This window comes from Bos javanicus, chromosome 25 (genome assembly GCF_032452875.1).
Source record: "Bos javanicus breed banteng chromosome 25, ARS-OSU_banteng_1.0, whole genome shotgun sequence".
NCBI lineage: Eukaryota > Metazoa > Chordata > Mammalia > Artiodactyla > Bovidae > Bos > Bos javanicus.
In genome coordinates this window covers 19436696-19452016 of record NC_083892.1, presented here as the reverse complement: position 1 = coordinate 19452016, position 15321 = coordinate 19436696, and the positions used below count along the sequence as shown (strand labels likewise).

The following is a 15321-nucleotide window of genomic DNA, read 5'->3' as shown; positions in this document are numbered from 1 at the left end:
AAGGCTGCAGTCCATGGGGTCGCTAAGAGTCGGACACGACTGAGCGACTTCACTTTCACTTTTCACTTTCATGCATTGGAGAAGGAAATGGCAACCCACTCCAGTGTTCTTGCCTGGAGAATCCCAGGGGTGGTGGAGCCTGGTGGGCTGCCATCTATGGGGTCGAACAGAGTCGGATACGACTGAAGCGACTTAGCAGCAGCAGCAGCAGCAGCAGCAGCAGCAGCATAATGTATTATTGGAACAGATGTAGAAAAACTCATGTGTTACTGGTGGGACAATAAATTTATCTACTCTTTTTGAAGATTATCATAAACTTTGGCCACCTCATGCGATGAGTTGACTCATTGGAAAAGACTCTGATGCTGGGAGGGATTGGGGGCAGGAGGAGAAGGGGACGACAGAGGATGAGATGGCTGGATGGCATCACTGACTCGATGGACATGAGTCTCAGTGAACTCCGGGAGTTGGTGATGGACAGGGAGGCCTGGCGTGCTGTGATTCATGGGGTCGCAAAGAGTCAGACACGACTGAGTGACTGATCTGATCTGATCTGATTCACACCATATGATAAAATATATGAATACTATTAAGGGCAGTAGCAAAAAGTTGGAAAATTCTTAAGCATACATTGATAAAGAATGGTTAATTAATTATAATACCTTTTTGTAATGGAATACTAAACAGCTTTGTAAAAGAAAAGAGTCTATCTCTATGTGGGAAGAGGTTTAACATATATTATTAGGTAAATAAGGAAAGTTGTAGAATAGAAGGTTAGTTCACACAATTGCCTTCATAATAAAAAAACAAATCCGGAAATAAATATTTTTATAGTATGTTCTTACCTCTTTAGTCACAGTCCCACCCACACTGTCTCTTTCTACATTTCTAGGAATCAAATAGAAAAGGCAAAATTTGCAAGGCAAACACTTACGTTTTGTTTCAAACTTGACAAGGAGTTTAATCCCCAGTGCCAAAGCAATATTTGGGCTGAGACAGGCAGCTACCTTCATGGTAAGGTTTATCCGTCCATAGTATTGAGCAATGGAATTAAATGGAAAGAAACTGACAAAATATATAAAGCTTCCAGCAGAAGCAGCCAAACGGGCTGCAAATGAGAAGGAAATTATAAGGTCAGTTTAAAGCAATATACAAACTAATGAATGATAAATAAACTATAAGTAAGTTCATAAGAATACACTAAAGGATAAGAATGTAAACTCTATGAGGGAAGAGAATTTATCTTTTTCACCCTCATATCACCGATGTCTGGAACACAATATGTGTTCAGTAAATATTTATTAAATGAATGAATTAATGTATAGGGATGACAATGTATAGGATATTTACCACATATGATAAAAATGTGCAGTCATTTAAACAAAGAATCACCCTTACATTTGTTCCTTTCTCATTTCTAAAACTTACTTATTCATTATTACTTGGTTTGGAGAATTATAAATGCACATCATTAGCATTAATATAAATTTAATACCTTAGTGTTTCTAGAGTTTGAAATTATGGGTAGAATAATAAGCCATAGTGAAGTTTTTAACACATGCTTTCAATCTACATCATGATAGTCAAAAGAGAATAGTTAAATAAATAGTTAATTATTGAGAGTTGGATATGATTAGGTCCATAAATACAGGCTCCTGTAAGCTAGAAAAAGAATTTTTGTCAAGATTATCATTGAGACAGGAGATCAAGAAGGTGGAGTAAGAGAATGTGGTGCTCACCTCCCTTCATGAACACATAAAAAAATACATACACATGTAGAATAATTCTCACTGAAAACTAATTGCAAACAGGTAGAAAGATTACTGTAAAATCAAAGTTCTAAGAAAGATACTCATAGAATATGACAGGACGGGAAGAAAAACAATCAGGTTGTGGAATCTGTGTCCTTAGGAGGGGAATCAGAGATTGCATGGGTAGATATTTGCCATGGGGACTGAGCAGGTTGAGCCACAGACTGGGTGTCCCTGCTCGCATGTCCTATATGGAGGAGACAAGCCCGTTGGCTGGTTGGAGAACCATGGAGGCAGAAAAGAAGGTTGGAGATGCCTAGACTCCACTTGTGAGGAATGTTCAGGTGCTCGCTTGCCCCAGACAAGGCTGAGAAAGATCTTTTCTAGCAGCTGCAGGGTTTCCTGAGACCACCTCCCTACACTCCCCAGCCCAAGCCAAGCAAAAACACTAGCACTGCTCACTCCACACTGCAGTGTGGCACTGGAGCTAGGGTGGTCAGGATTAAAGGCTCAAACTTGGGATGCAGAGATGACCCAGTCCCAGGGATGAGCCCAGGTGGGTGGTGGCCATTTTTGTCACCTTCTCAAGTGATGTCCTAGAAGCAACCCAGACTTTTGACACCAGCAAGGATGCTGGGCTTCCCACAGTTGCCTGTGTGCCCTTGTCCAAGCTGAAAAAACTCTTTGGCCCCACTCACAGCACACATAGTGTGACACTAGATCTAGGGCAGTCACAACCGGGGAAGAGATGTGATTATCAGCTGCATCTGAGCAGAGTGGCAGGTGCCTACACAGGCAAAACACTGGAGTCCTTTTAGGTGCATGTGCCCACTTGCTTCTGCACACCCCTCCTTTGAGGCAAAAGTCCTGGTAAGTACCCTGTAAAGTGAAAAGGTTACAATTATATTGTCACCCTTCTTATTTATCTGATCAACAACATGAGATATGCAGATGACACCACCCTAATGGCAGAAAGAGCCTCTTGGTGAAGGTGGAAGGGGAGAGTAAAAAAGGACTGATGCTGAAGCTGAAGCTCCAATACTTTGGCCACCTGATCTGAAGAGCTGACTCATTGGAAAAGACCCTGATGCTGGGAAAGACTGAAGGCAGGAGAAGGGGATGACAGAGGACAAGATGCTTGGACAGCATCACTAACTCAAGGAAATGAGTCTGAGCAAACTCCAGGAGATGTTTAAGGACAGGGGAAACCTGGCATGCTCAGTCCATGGGGTCGCAAAAAATTCAGACATGACTGAGTAACTGAACAACAAAGCACCTATTTATGGTAAAAACTCTCTAGAAAGCAGCATAAAGGGAACCTAACTAAACATTGTAATGACCATTTATGACAATCACTGTTTGCAGATGACATGATACTATAAACAGAAGATCCTAAAGATGCTACCAGAAAACATCTACACACTAATAGAGCACAACATTCAAAAGCAATTTAATTTACCACTGTATCAAAAAGAGTAACATACCTAGGAATAAGCCTACCTAAGAAAATCAGAGATACCAAAGGAATATTTCATGCAAAGATGGGCTTGATAAAGGGCAGAAATGGTATGGACCTAACAGAAGCAGAAGATATTAAGAAGAGATGGCAAGAATACACAGAAGAACTGTACAAAAAGATCTTCACAACCCAGATAATCACGATGGTGTGATCACTGACCTAGAGCCAGACATCCTGGAATGTGAAGTCAAGTGGGCCTTAGAAAGCATCACTACGAACAAAGCTAGTGGAGGTGACAGAATTCCAGTTAAGCTGTTCCAAATCCTGAAAGATGATGCTGTGAAAGTGCTGCACTCAATATGCCAGCAAATTTGGAAAACTCAGCAGTGGCCACAGGACTGGAAAAGGTCAGTTTTCATTCCAATCCCAAAGAAAGGCAATGCCAAAGAATGCTCAAACTACCGCACAATTGCACTCATCTCACACGCTAGTAAAGCAATGCTCAAAATTCTCCAAGCCAGGCTTCAGCAATATGTGAACCGTGAACTTCCTGATGTTCAAGCTGGTTTTAGAAAAGGCAGAGGAACCAGAGATCAAATTGCCAACATCTGCTGGATCATGGAAAAAGCAAGAGAGTTCCAGAAAAACATCTATTTCTGCATTATTGACTATGCCAAAGCCTTTGACTATGTGGATCACAATAAACTGTGGAAAATTCTGAAAGAGATGGGAATACCAGACCACCTGATCTGCCTCTTGAGAAATTTGTATGCAGGTCAGGAAGCAACAGTTAGAACTGGACATGGAACAACAGACTGGTTCCAAATAGGTAAAGGAGTACGTCAAGGCTGAATATTGTCACCCTGTTTATTTAACTTATATGCAGAGTACATCATGAGAAACGCTGGACTGGAAGAAACACAAGCTGGAATCAAGATTGCCAGGAGAAATATCAATAACCTCAGATATGCAGATGACACCACCCTTATGGCAGAAAGTGAAGAGGAACTCAAAAGCCTCTTGATGAAAGTGAAAGTGGAGAGTGAAAAAGTTGGCTTAAAGCTCAACATTCAGAAAACTAAGATCATAGCATCCGGTCCCATCACTTCATGGGAAATAGATGGGGAAACAGTGGAAACAGTGTCAGACTTTATTTTTCTGGGCTCCAAAATCACTACAGATGGTGACTGCAGCCATGAAATTAAAAGACGCTTACTCCTTGGAAGGACAGTTATGACCAACCTAGTTAGCATATTCAAAAGCAGAGACATTACTTTGCCAACAAAGGTTCATCTAGTCAAGGCTATGGTTTTTCCTGTGGTCATGTATGGATGTGAGAGTTGGACTGTGAAGAAGGCTGAGTGCCGAAGAATTGATGCTTTTGAACTGTGGCGTTGGAGAAGACTCTTGAGAGTCCCTTGGACTGCAAGGAGATCCAACCAGTCCATTCTGAAGGAGATCAGCCCTGGGATTTCTTTGGAAGGAATGATGCTAAAGCTGAAACTCCAGTACTTTGGCCACCTCATGCAAAGAGTTGACTCATTGGAAAAGACTCTGATGCTGGGAGGGATTGGGGGCAGGAGGAGAAGGGGACGACAGAGGATGAGATGGCTGGATGGCATCACTGACTCGATGGACATGATTCTGAGTGAACTCCGGGAGTTGGTGATGGACAGGGAGGCCTGGCGTGCTGCGATTCATGGAGTTGCAAAGGGTCGGACATGACTGAGCAACTGATCTGATCTGATCTGATCTGAAGGAAACAAAACACCTGTACTCTGAAAACTACAAGATGCTGATGAAAGCAACAAAAGAAGACACAAACAGATGAAAGCATCCCATGGTCATGGATTGGAAGAATCAACATAGTCAAACACACAAATCTAAAGACTGAGTGCAATCCCTATCAAATTACCAATGGCATTTTTCACAGAATTGGAACAAAAAATCCAAAACTTTGTATGGAGAAACAAAAGCCTCCATGTAATGAAAGCAACATTGAGAGAGAAAACAGAGCTGGAAGAATCAGGCTTCCTGACTTCATATTATATTACAAAGCTATAGTCATCAAAACAGTATGGTACTGCCACAAAAACAGAAATATAGACCAGTGGAAAAGGAATCAGCTATGAAAGTATTAGTTGCTCAGTCATGTCTGACTCTTTGCAACCCCATGGATTAATTGTAGCCCACCAGGCTCTTTTGTCCATGGAATTCTCCAGGCAAGAATACTGAAGTGGGTTGCCATTTCCTTCTCCAGGGGCACCTTCCCAACCCAGCAATCTAACCCGAGTCTCTTACATTTCCTGCATTGTAGGCAGATTATTTACCATCTGAGCTATCAGGGAAGCCTGTTAATCAGTTAAACCTCAACACCAAAAATAGTTAAAACTAAATAAAAATCTATCTTTTGAGGTATAACTAGGTTGCTTCCATGTCTTGGTTATTTTAAATAATGCTGTAATGGGGGTACAGATATCTCTTTGAGAAGTAATTTCAATTCCTGTGGATGTATACCTAGAAGTGGGATTGCTGTATCTTATGGTAATGCTATTTGTAATTTTTTAAGAAACCTCAAAACTGTTTTACAGAGTGGCTACAACAATGTATATTCCACCAACTGTATATATGCTATGCTATGCTAAGCCGCTTCAGTCGTGTCCGACTCTGAGCGACCCCATAGACGGCAGCCCACCGGGCTCCACCCTCCCTGGGATTCTCTAGGCAAGAATACTGGAGTGGGTTGCCATTTCCTTCTCCAATGCATGAAAGAGAAAAGTGAAAGTGAAGTGGCTCAGTCGTGTCTGACTCTTAGCGACCCCATGGACTGCAGCCTACCAGGGTCCTCCACCCATGGGATTTTCCAGGCAAGAGTTCTGGAGTGGGGTGCCATTTAGGTTCTTTATTCTCCACATCCTCACCAACACATGCTATATTTTGTAATCTTGGTAATAGCCAACCTAACAGTTGTGATAATTGAATCTGAGTTCCAGATTACCACATTATGAAATTTAAATTTAAATGTCAAGTTTTGAAAAAATTGACAAGGAATACAGAGAAACAAGTAAGGAGAAAATAAATCAACAGCAGTTATCCCTGAGAAAGACCAGATGGTGGACTTTCTAGATCAACAGATTTAGACAAATGTCTAAGATGCTCACACAGCTAAAGAAAGATGAGGATAAACTCAAGAAAATTATATATGAGCAAAACAAAGTATCAGTAAAGAGGTGAAAAACATAGGAAGGAATAAAGAAATTCTGAAGCTGAATAATACAATAAAAGCAATGACTATTCAGTAGAGTGTTTCAAAATTGAATTTTCACAGGCTGGAGACTCAGTGAACTTTAAGACTATACAATTGAAAAGTTTAGTTTTGAGTAATATAAAGTAATAAGATTGAAGAAAAGCGAACAGTGTAGGGATCTGTGGGATAACATTAAGTGGACCAACATAACCACTGTCAGAGATCATGAAAGAGAAGACAGAATAAAGGAGAACTTATCTGAAGCAATAGTGGATGAAATTTTCCCAAACTTGATGAAAACAAATATAATGATTCAAGAAGCTTATCAAGAAGCTTAACAAACTCTAAATAGCACGACCTGCAGAAGACTGACAGCACATTATAATCAAATTGTTAAAATCTAAAGACAAAGAATTTGGAAAGGAGCAAGAGAAGAGGATCATATGCAAAGATCCTCATACGATTATTGGAAGAATTTCTAAACAGAAAGTTTGAAGGTCAGGAGGCTGTGGGTGAATATATTCAGATTTCTCAAGGAAAAAAATCAGTAAAAACCAAGAATTCTTAATGCTTCAAACTGTTCTTTTAAGATGAAGGAGAAATGAGTAACAAATAAAGAAAAATTACCTGTCCTGGAGTCTTTCAGGTTGAAAGAAATATAGTTGAGGCTATATGAACAAGCAAAGATCTCCAGTAAAAGTAAATTCATGTACAATTGTTAAAGCTAGTATTACTGTATCAACTATACCTCAACTTAAAAAGAGGAATGCAGGAGAGTCTGAGTCAGAGAAGATTATGTGATAATCAAAGTAGAATTGGAATGATGGAATTGCCAAAAGAGTTCATAAGCCAAGGAATGTTGACTGTTTTCAAAAATGGGAAAAAGGCAAGAAAATGTATTCTTTACTATAGGCTCCCAAGGAATACAGTAGTGCTTCTTTTAGCCAAGTGCACACAGGACAGTCTTCAGGATAGAGCATATGTTAGGCCACAAATCAAATCACAAAACTTTTGAGTTAAGATAAATGTCATATAAACAATCTTCTTCAACTACAGCAGGACTAGAATACTGAAAAGAAAATGGAAAAATTTACAATTTTGTGGAAGTTAAACAGTACACTCCTGAACAACCAATGGCCAAAAAGAAATAGCAAGAGAAATTAAAAGGTATATAAAGATGAATGAAAATGAAAACATAACATTAAATGAATTAAAAGCAGTACTAAGGGGCAAAATTATAGCTATAACTGCTTACTTTGAAAAAGAGGTAGGATCTCCAATCAATAAATTAACTTCACAACTTAAGAAACTTGACAAAAACAAACAAAATTGGAAACTATTAATAAAAAATAGAAAGCTAGAATAAAGAAGGAAATGTTAATAATAAAGATTATGGCAGAAATAAATAAAATAGAGAATTGAAAAATAGTAGGGAAAATAAACACTTACATGTGGAACTTAGAAAAATGGGACTGATGAAGTTACTTGCAAAGCAGAAGTGACTTACAGAGTTAGAATATGAAGCTATGGCTACCAAGGGAGAAGGTTAGGGTGAGGCATAAATCAGGAACTTGGGATGAACAAACACATGCTATATACACAAGGTAGATAACCAACAAGGATGTATTGTATAGCACAGGGAACTCTATTCAATATTCTGTGATAACCTGAGAAAAGAATCTTACAGAGAGTGGGTATACATATATTAATATGCATAACAATTACTTTGCTGTACACCTGAAACACAATATTGCAAATAAACTATACACTAATAAAATTAAAATATTAAAAAAAAACACAAGACAAAGAAAAAGCATGAAGACTTTCAATCCTAAGCACAGGGTATCTTTCCCTTTATTTGTATTTGTTTTAATTTCTGGTCATTGTTTCAAGTGAACAAGTTTTTCACCTCCTTGGTTTATTTTATTCTTTTTGATGCTATTGTAAGAGGGAAGATTTCCTTAATTTCTTTTTTGAGTAGTTCATTGTTAATATATAAAAATATAATTGATTTTCATATCAGTTACTTTAGTGAATTTATTTTTTAAAATTTATTTAAATTGGAGGATAGTTATTTACAATACTGTGATGGTTTTTGCCTTACATTAATATGAATCAGCCATAGGCATACATTTGTCCCCTCCATTCTGTACCCACCTCCCTCCTTAATCCATCCCTCCAGGTTGTCACAGAGCACTAGCTTTGGTCGCCCTCTGTCATACATCAAACTCCCAGTGTCTATTTTACATACAGTAATGAATATGTTTTAATGCTATTCTCTCAAATCATCCCACCTACTCCTTCTCCCACTGAATCCAAAAGTCTGTTCTTTATGCTTGTGTCTCCTTTGCTGCCCTGCACATAGGGTCCTTAGTACATCTTTCTGGATTCCACAGATATGTGTTAACATATGGTATTTGTCTTTCTTTTTCTGACTTACTTGCCTCTGTATAACAGGCTCTAGGTTCATCCACCTCATTAGAACTGCCTCATATGTGTTCCTTTTTATAGCTGAGTAATATTCCATTGTGTATATATACCACAACTTCTTTATCCATTCATCTGCTGATGGACATCTAGGTTGCTTCCATGTCCTAGCTGTTGTAAATAGTGCTGCAATGAACACTGAGGTTTTATTGTTGTTCACTCACTTGTGTCCAACTCTTTGTGACCCCACAGGCTTCCCTGTCCTTCACTATCTCCCAGAATTTGCTCAAACTCATTTCCATTGAGTCGATGATGCCATCCAACAATCTCATCCTCTATTGCCCACTTCTTCTCCTGCCCTCAATCTTTCCCAGCATCAGGGTCTTTTCCAATGAGTTGGCTCTTTAGAACAAGTGACCAAAGTATTGGAGCTTCAGCTTCAGCATCAATTCTTCTAATGAATATCCAGGGTTAACTTCCTTTAGGATTGACTTGTTTGATCTCCGTGCTGTCCAAGGGACTCTCAAGAGTTTTCTCCAGCAACAGTTTGAAAGCATCAATCCTTTGGTGCTCAGCCAGCATTATGGTCCAACTCTCACATCTGTGCCTGACAACTGGAAAACCCATAGCTTTGGCTATCTGGAACTTTGTTGGCAAAGTGATGTCTCTGCTTTTTAATATGCTCTCTAGGTTTGTCATAGCTTTTCTTCCAAGGAGCAAGCACCTTTTAATTTCATGACTGCAGTCACTGTCCACAGTGACTTTTGGAGGGATACATGTGTCTTTCAAATTCTAGCTTCCTCAGGGTATATGCCTAGTAGTGGGATTTCTGTGTTATATGGTAGTTTTATTCCTAGATTTTAAAGGCATCTCCATACTGTTCTCCATAGTGGTTATATCAATTTGCATTCCCACCAACACTTTAATAGGGTTCCCTTTTCTGTACATCCTCTCAGCATTTATTGTTGACTTTTTGATGACAGCCATTCTGATTGGTGTGAGATGATACTTCATTGTGATTTTGGTTTGTATTTCTCTTATACTGCGTGATATTGAACATATTTTCATGTGTTTATTAGCCATCTGTCTGTCTTCTTTGGAGAAATGTCTGTGTAGGCTCTCTGCTTGACAATGAATTTATTAGTAGCAACTGTGTGTGTGTGGAGTCTTTAGGATTTTCCATATATGCTGCTGCTGCTGCTGCTAAGTCACGTCAGTCGTGTCCGACTCTGTGCGACCCCACAGACGGCAGCCCACCAGACTCCCCCGTCTGTGGGACTCTCCAGGCAAGAATACTGGAGTGGGTTGCCATTTCCTTCTCCAATGCATGAAAGTGAAAAGTGAAAGTGAAGTCGCTCAGTCGTGTCCGACTCTTAGCGACCCCATGGACTGCAGCCTACCAGGCTCCTCCGTCCATGGGATTTTCCAGGCAAGAATACTGGAGTGGGGTGCAAACATATATATTTTCACTTTTTATCTGGATATCTTTTACTTCTTTTTCTTGCCCATTTGTTTGACTAGAAATTCCAAATACTATGTGTAAAATTAGGTTATCTGTTTGACCTTTCTTATCTTTTAAAATGAATGTTTATTGTTATAAACTTTCTCTCAGTCCTGCTTTTCCTGCATCCTAAAAGTTTTGGTATGATTCTATTTGTTTTCGTTTTCCTGAAGATATTTTCTTGTTTCAACTCCTTTGACCAAAAGCTGGCTGTGTTCTTTAAAATTCACACATTTTAAGTTTTTCCATCTTTTTTTTTTTTTTTAGTTTTATTCCATTGTGATTGAAAAGTAATTGGAATTTCAATCTTCTTAAGTTTTTAATGGCTTGTTTTCTGACCTAATGTGTTAGGCTCTGGACTATACTCCATGTACACTTCAGAAGGCTATATTCTGTTATTGGGTGAAATGTACTGCTTATGTCTGTTACATTCATTTGGTCAATGGTGCTCAAATCTTGTTTCCTTACTGATTTTTCTCTCTAGATGATCTATCCATTTTTGAAAGTGGGGATATTTAAGTTTCCTCCTCCAACTGTATTGCTATTTCTCCCTTCAGGTATTTCAATATATGCTTTATATACTTAGGTATTCTGATGGTTGGTGCATATATAATAGTTATATCTTCTTGATGCATTGAACTTTTTGTCATTATGTAATGTCCTTCTTTGTTCCTTGTGAATTTTTGACTTAAAAATCTATTTTTATGTTCTAAGTGTAGCTACCATCTCTACTTTTTTGTCAATATTTTTTATGGAATGTATATTTGCATCCCTTCATTGTGAACCTAAGTGTGCCTTTGATTCTAAAGTAAGTCTTGGTAGACAATAAATCATTGTATCTTTTTTTTTTCGTGTGTGTCCATTCTTTGGTTTCTGATTGGCACATTTAATCCATTTATGGTTTAGTTATTATGGACAGACAAGGACTACAATTCCCATCTTGCTACTTGTTTCTGTCTGATCTGTCATTCTTTGTGTCTTTTACTCTCTTTATCTTCCTTTGTGATTTGTTGATCTTTTGTAGTGAGATGCTTTGTCTCTCTTTTTTGTCCATATATATTTTAGATTTTACTTAGCATTATCTTATAACTATCTCATTTACACCAATAACAATTTCAAGTGCATAAGTCTATACTTTCAATTCTCCCCTCTCAAAGTTTGTTAATTCCATCTTTTATATTGTTATATATCAAGAATTAAAAAATTTTTATTCTTAATACTTTAACTTTTACAGTACAATTAAAAAGGATTTCTTTACTATCATTACAATATTACAATACTGTATTTGTCTAGACATTTGCCTTTATCAGTGAGCCTGTGCTTTCACAGGCTTCGCACTCTTTATCATCCTTCTGTTTCAACTTAAAGAAGACCCTGTAGAATTTCTTATAATGCAGATATAGTGGTGATAAATTCCCTCCAATTTTGTCTATTGCTTCAGTTTTAAAGTACAGTTTTGCTCAGGATAGCATTCTTAGTTGGCAGTTTTCTTTTAGCACTTCAAATATATCATCTCATTCCTTCCTGGCTTTCATGGTTTCTGTTTACAAGGAGTTCCTTAGACATGATCATTCCTTTTTCTCTTCCTGCTTTCAAAACTGTATGTTTTTCTTTTAGTTCTGACCATTTGATTGTAACTGAGACATTGAGACAATGTAGATTTCTTTTGTTTCATCATGTCTGGTGTTTATTTTGAGGATTCATGAGTCTGGATGTTCACTTACCTCTCTAGATCAGAAAAATTGTTACCACATTTCATTCAATAAATTTTCTATTTCCTTCTTTTCTCCTTCTGAGGTTCTCATTATATATATATATATATTCATTTTTATGTGCCCTTTAATCTCTTAGACTTTCACTTTTTTTCTTTTTGAACTTCTAACTTGATAATTTCAAATGTCCTATATTGAAATTTGCTGATAATTTCTTCTGCTTGATAAACCCAGTTTTTGAATCATCTTAGCAAACATTTCAGTTCAATTATTAAACTCTTTGACTAAAAATTTCTATTTGGTTCTTCTTAAAAATCCATTCCTGTTGGCATTCTCAGTTTATGTATAATTTTCCTGAATTAACTTATATTTTTGTCCTTTTGTAACTTACTGAGTTTAAAATAACTATTTTGAGTTTCACCCCAGGCAGTTAAGACACTTTTTCATGGTAGGTTACTAAATATTTATTTGCGTGTGTGTCTCTCATGTGAGTTTGTGTGTTACTTTGTCATGTTTTCATGGTTCTTCCTGTTCTTCGTTGCTTTCCATTAGTGTATGCACATTTTAAGAAACTGCTACTTCTCTGTCTTTAAGGACCTGCTCTGACTGTGAAAGACTACCATTCAATCCAGTTAGATTCTGGGCATTTGTTCTTAGCTGCCCCATGTCCAGTGTATATATATATATTTCCCTTAAGTAGCTCATATTCTTTCACTGCCTCTACTGTCTATGACAGTTTAGTCAGTGCTCCACATGAAGCAAGACAGAAACCAGACCCTTGCACTGTGCCCTGGAAGGCTAGAGATGTTGGAGCCACAATCCACTAGATTCTCTTCCTCCTGGAGAAAAACCCTCAGTTCTACACCTTCCCTAAATCTTGCAGATCTGTTCTGGTTGTAGGATGCTGCCTGCCCCAGTTCTTTTGTTCTTAGCTGCCCTGTTCACCAGGACTGTGTCAACTTCTGCAGTGCTCCTTGTATGGGCCGAAACAAGCCCCTCAGGGACTGTTCTGAAAGGCAGAGGAATTGTAGCTATTCTCAACTCCTCTTGCCCTTCTTGGGGAGGACCCTGTGCCTTCAGTTTTGTACGTTCAGTTCTGTGCGTTCTCTAACTCTCAGAGAGTCATGTGGATCACAGGAAACTGCTCATCTTTTTTCTTCATTTCTAACTGCTCCAGGCTTCTGTTCTGTTCCAGTTCTTTCAGCACTCCACGTGTTGCAAGAGAGAAACTAGTTCTTCAGGTAACAGGAAATGGCCGGGAATGTAACATGTTTGTCCCACTTTCTCTTACCCTAGCCCTCCTTCAGGGACAAGTCATGGGCTGAGGTTATCTCTCATGTCACTGAGCTGAAATAGCTTGTAAGAGGGGCTAATGCAGTAAAACAAAATTGCTCTCATCTACTTACCTGTGGCTAGTCAGTGAATACCAGGTGTAGGAGTAGGAGTCAATTAAAGCAAGAAACCAAACAGTGAAGTCTTTAATCACTTACTGCAATAGTATATGCAAAAACCTAAAACTGGAGAAAGCACAAACTTTCTCATTCCATTTTCTCCACGGATTGAAACAGTGGTTCAGCATCACATGCATCATCACAGATGTGGTAGGAGAGGGGGCTTATTCAACTAACTGTTGAGGGAGCCCTGAACAAAAGGCTTCTTAAGTTTTATGGCTTATGAAAGGCTACTGGAAGACTAGGAGTAGAAAAGTTCTGAGTGCTAAGTCAGAGTGAATAAAAGTGTCTTCCAGATTTCACACATCAAAGAAGTCTCTGTAGAGGTATCTGCAGAGACCTCAGCCAAAGGCCCTCAATAGAGACCTAGTAATAAAGGCCCGGAATGCAGATATGCAGAAGAGCATGGTGTCAGCAGGACTACACACATTCTTAAGACTCTAGGGAAGATGGCACTCCTTACCTCTTCTAGCTCCTGGTGGCTGCCAGCAGTCCTTCACAGAACTCCAAATTCTGCATTTTACCATTCTAAGTTACATAAATCCTACTTCCACTTAGGCTTCTTTACACTCAGTTCAGTTCAGTCGCTCAGTCGTATATGACTCTTTGTGACCCCATGGACTGCAGAATGCTAGGCTTCTCTGTCCATCACCAACTCCTGGAGCTTGCTCAGACTCATGTCCATTGAGACAGTGATGCCATTCAACCATCTTCTCCGCTGTCCTGCCCTGCTTCTCCCACCTTCAATCTTTCCCAGCATCAGGATCTTTTCAAATGAGTCAGTTCTTTGCATCAGGTGGCCAAAGTATTGGAGTTTCAGCTTCAGCATCAGTCCTTCCAATGAATATTCAGGAATGATTTCTTTTAGGATTGACTGGTTTGATTTCTTTGCAGTCCAAGCGACTCTCAAGATTCTCCTCCAACACTACAGTTCAAAAGCATCAATTCTTCGGCCCTCAGCTTTCTTTATACTCCAACTCTCACAACCATACGTGACTACTGGAAAAACCATAGCCCTGACTAGATGGACCTTTGTCAGGAAAGTAATGTCTCTGCTTTTTAATATGCTCTCTAGGTTGGTCATAGCTTTACTTCCAAAGAGCAAGCCTCTTTTAATTTCATGGCTGCAGTCACTATCTGCAGTGATTTTGGAGCCCCGCAAAATAAAGTTTGTCACTGTTTCCATTGTTTCCCCATCTATTTGCCATGAAGTGATGGGACCGGATGCCATAATCTTCGCTTTTTGAATGTTGAGTTTTAAGCCCGCTTTTTCACTCTCCTTTTCCACCTTCATCAAAAGGCTCCTTAGTTCTTCTTCACTTTCTGCCATAGGGTGGTGTCATCTGTATATGTGAGGTTATTGATATTTCTCCTGAAAATCTTGATTCCAGCTTGTGCTTCATCCAGCCTGGCATTTCACATGATATACCCTGCACATAAGTTAAATAAGCAGGGATATTCACTTTAAAACTCTTTTAACTGTCTTTAACTATTTTCTTTACTTAAATTGAACACCAAATTGGATGGATGATGTTATAATTTTGCTTCATCTATCAAATTTGATCTAATAAACACTGGAGAAGTAGAACAGTATATTATACTTATACCTATTTTTACCCATTTCCATGTTCTTTGTGGAGTTCAGAGATTTCTGTTACCTCCTTTCTGCTCAGGAAACTTCCTTTAGCCATTCTTTAATGGTAATTTTGTAAACAATAAATCTTTGTCTTCCTCCTTCTAAGGATTTATTTCCTATTTATTCCTGGAGGATAG

At 38.7% G+C, this 15321-nt stretch overlaps 1 protein-coding gene across 1 annotated transcript in view; it reads right to left on the bottom strand.

The window, feature by feature from the left end:
- The window catches only part of LOC133238361 (phospholipid-transporting ATPase ABCA3-like), a 219104-nt gene that overhangs the window by 151611 nt on the left and 52172 nt on the right, over positions 1–15321 (bottom strand). Inside the window, exon 9 of the mRNA XM_061401372.1 lies at positions 935–1108. Within this exon, the coding sequence (XP_061257356.1) occupies positions 935–1108 (174 nt within the window). The remainder of the gene's footprint in view (positions 1–934; positions 1109–15321) is intronic.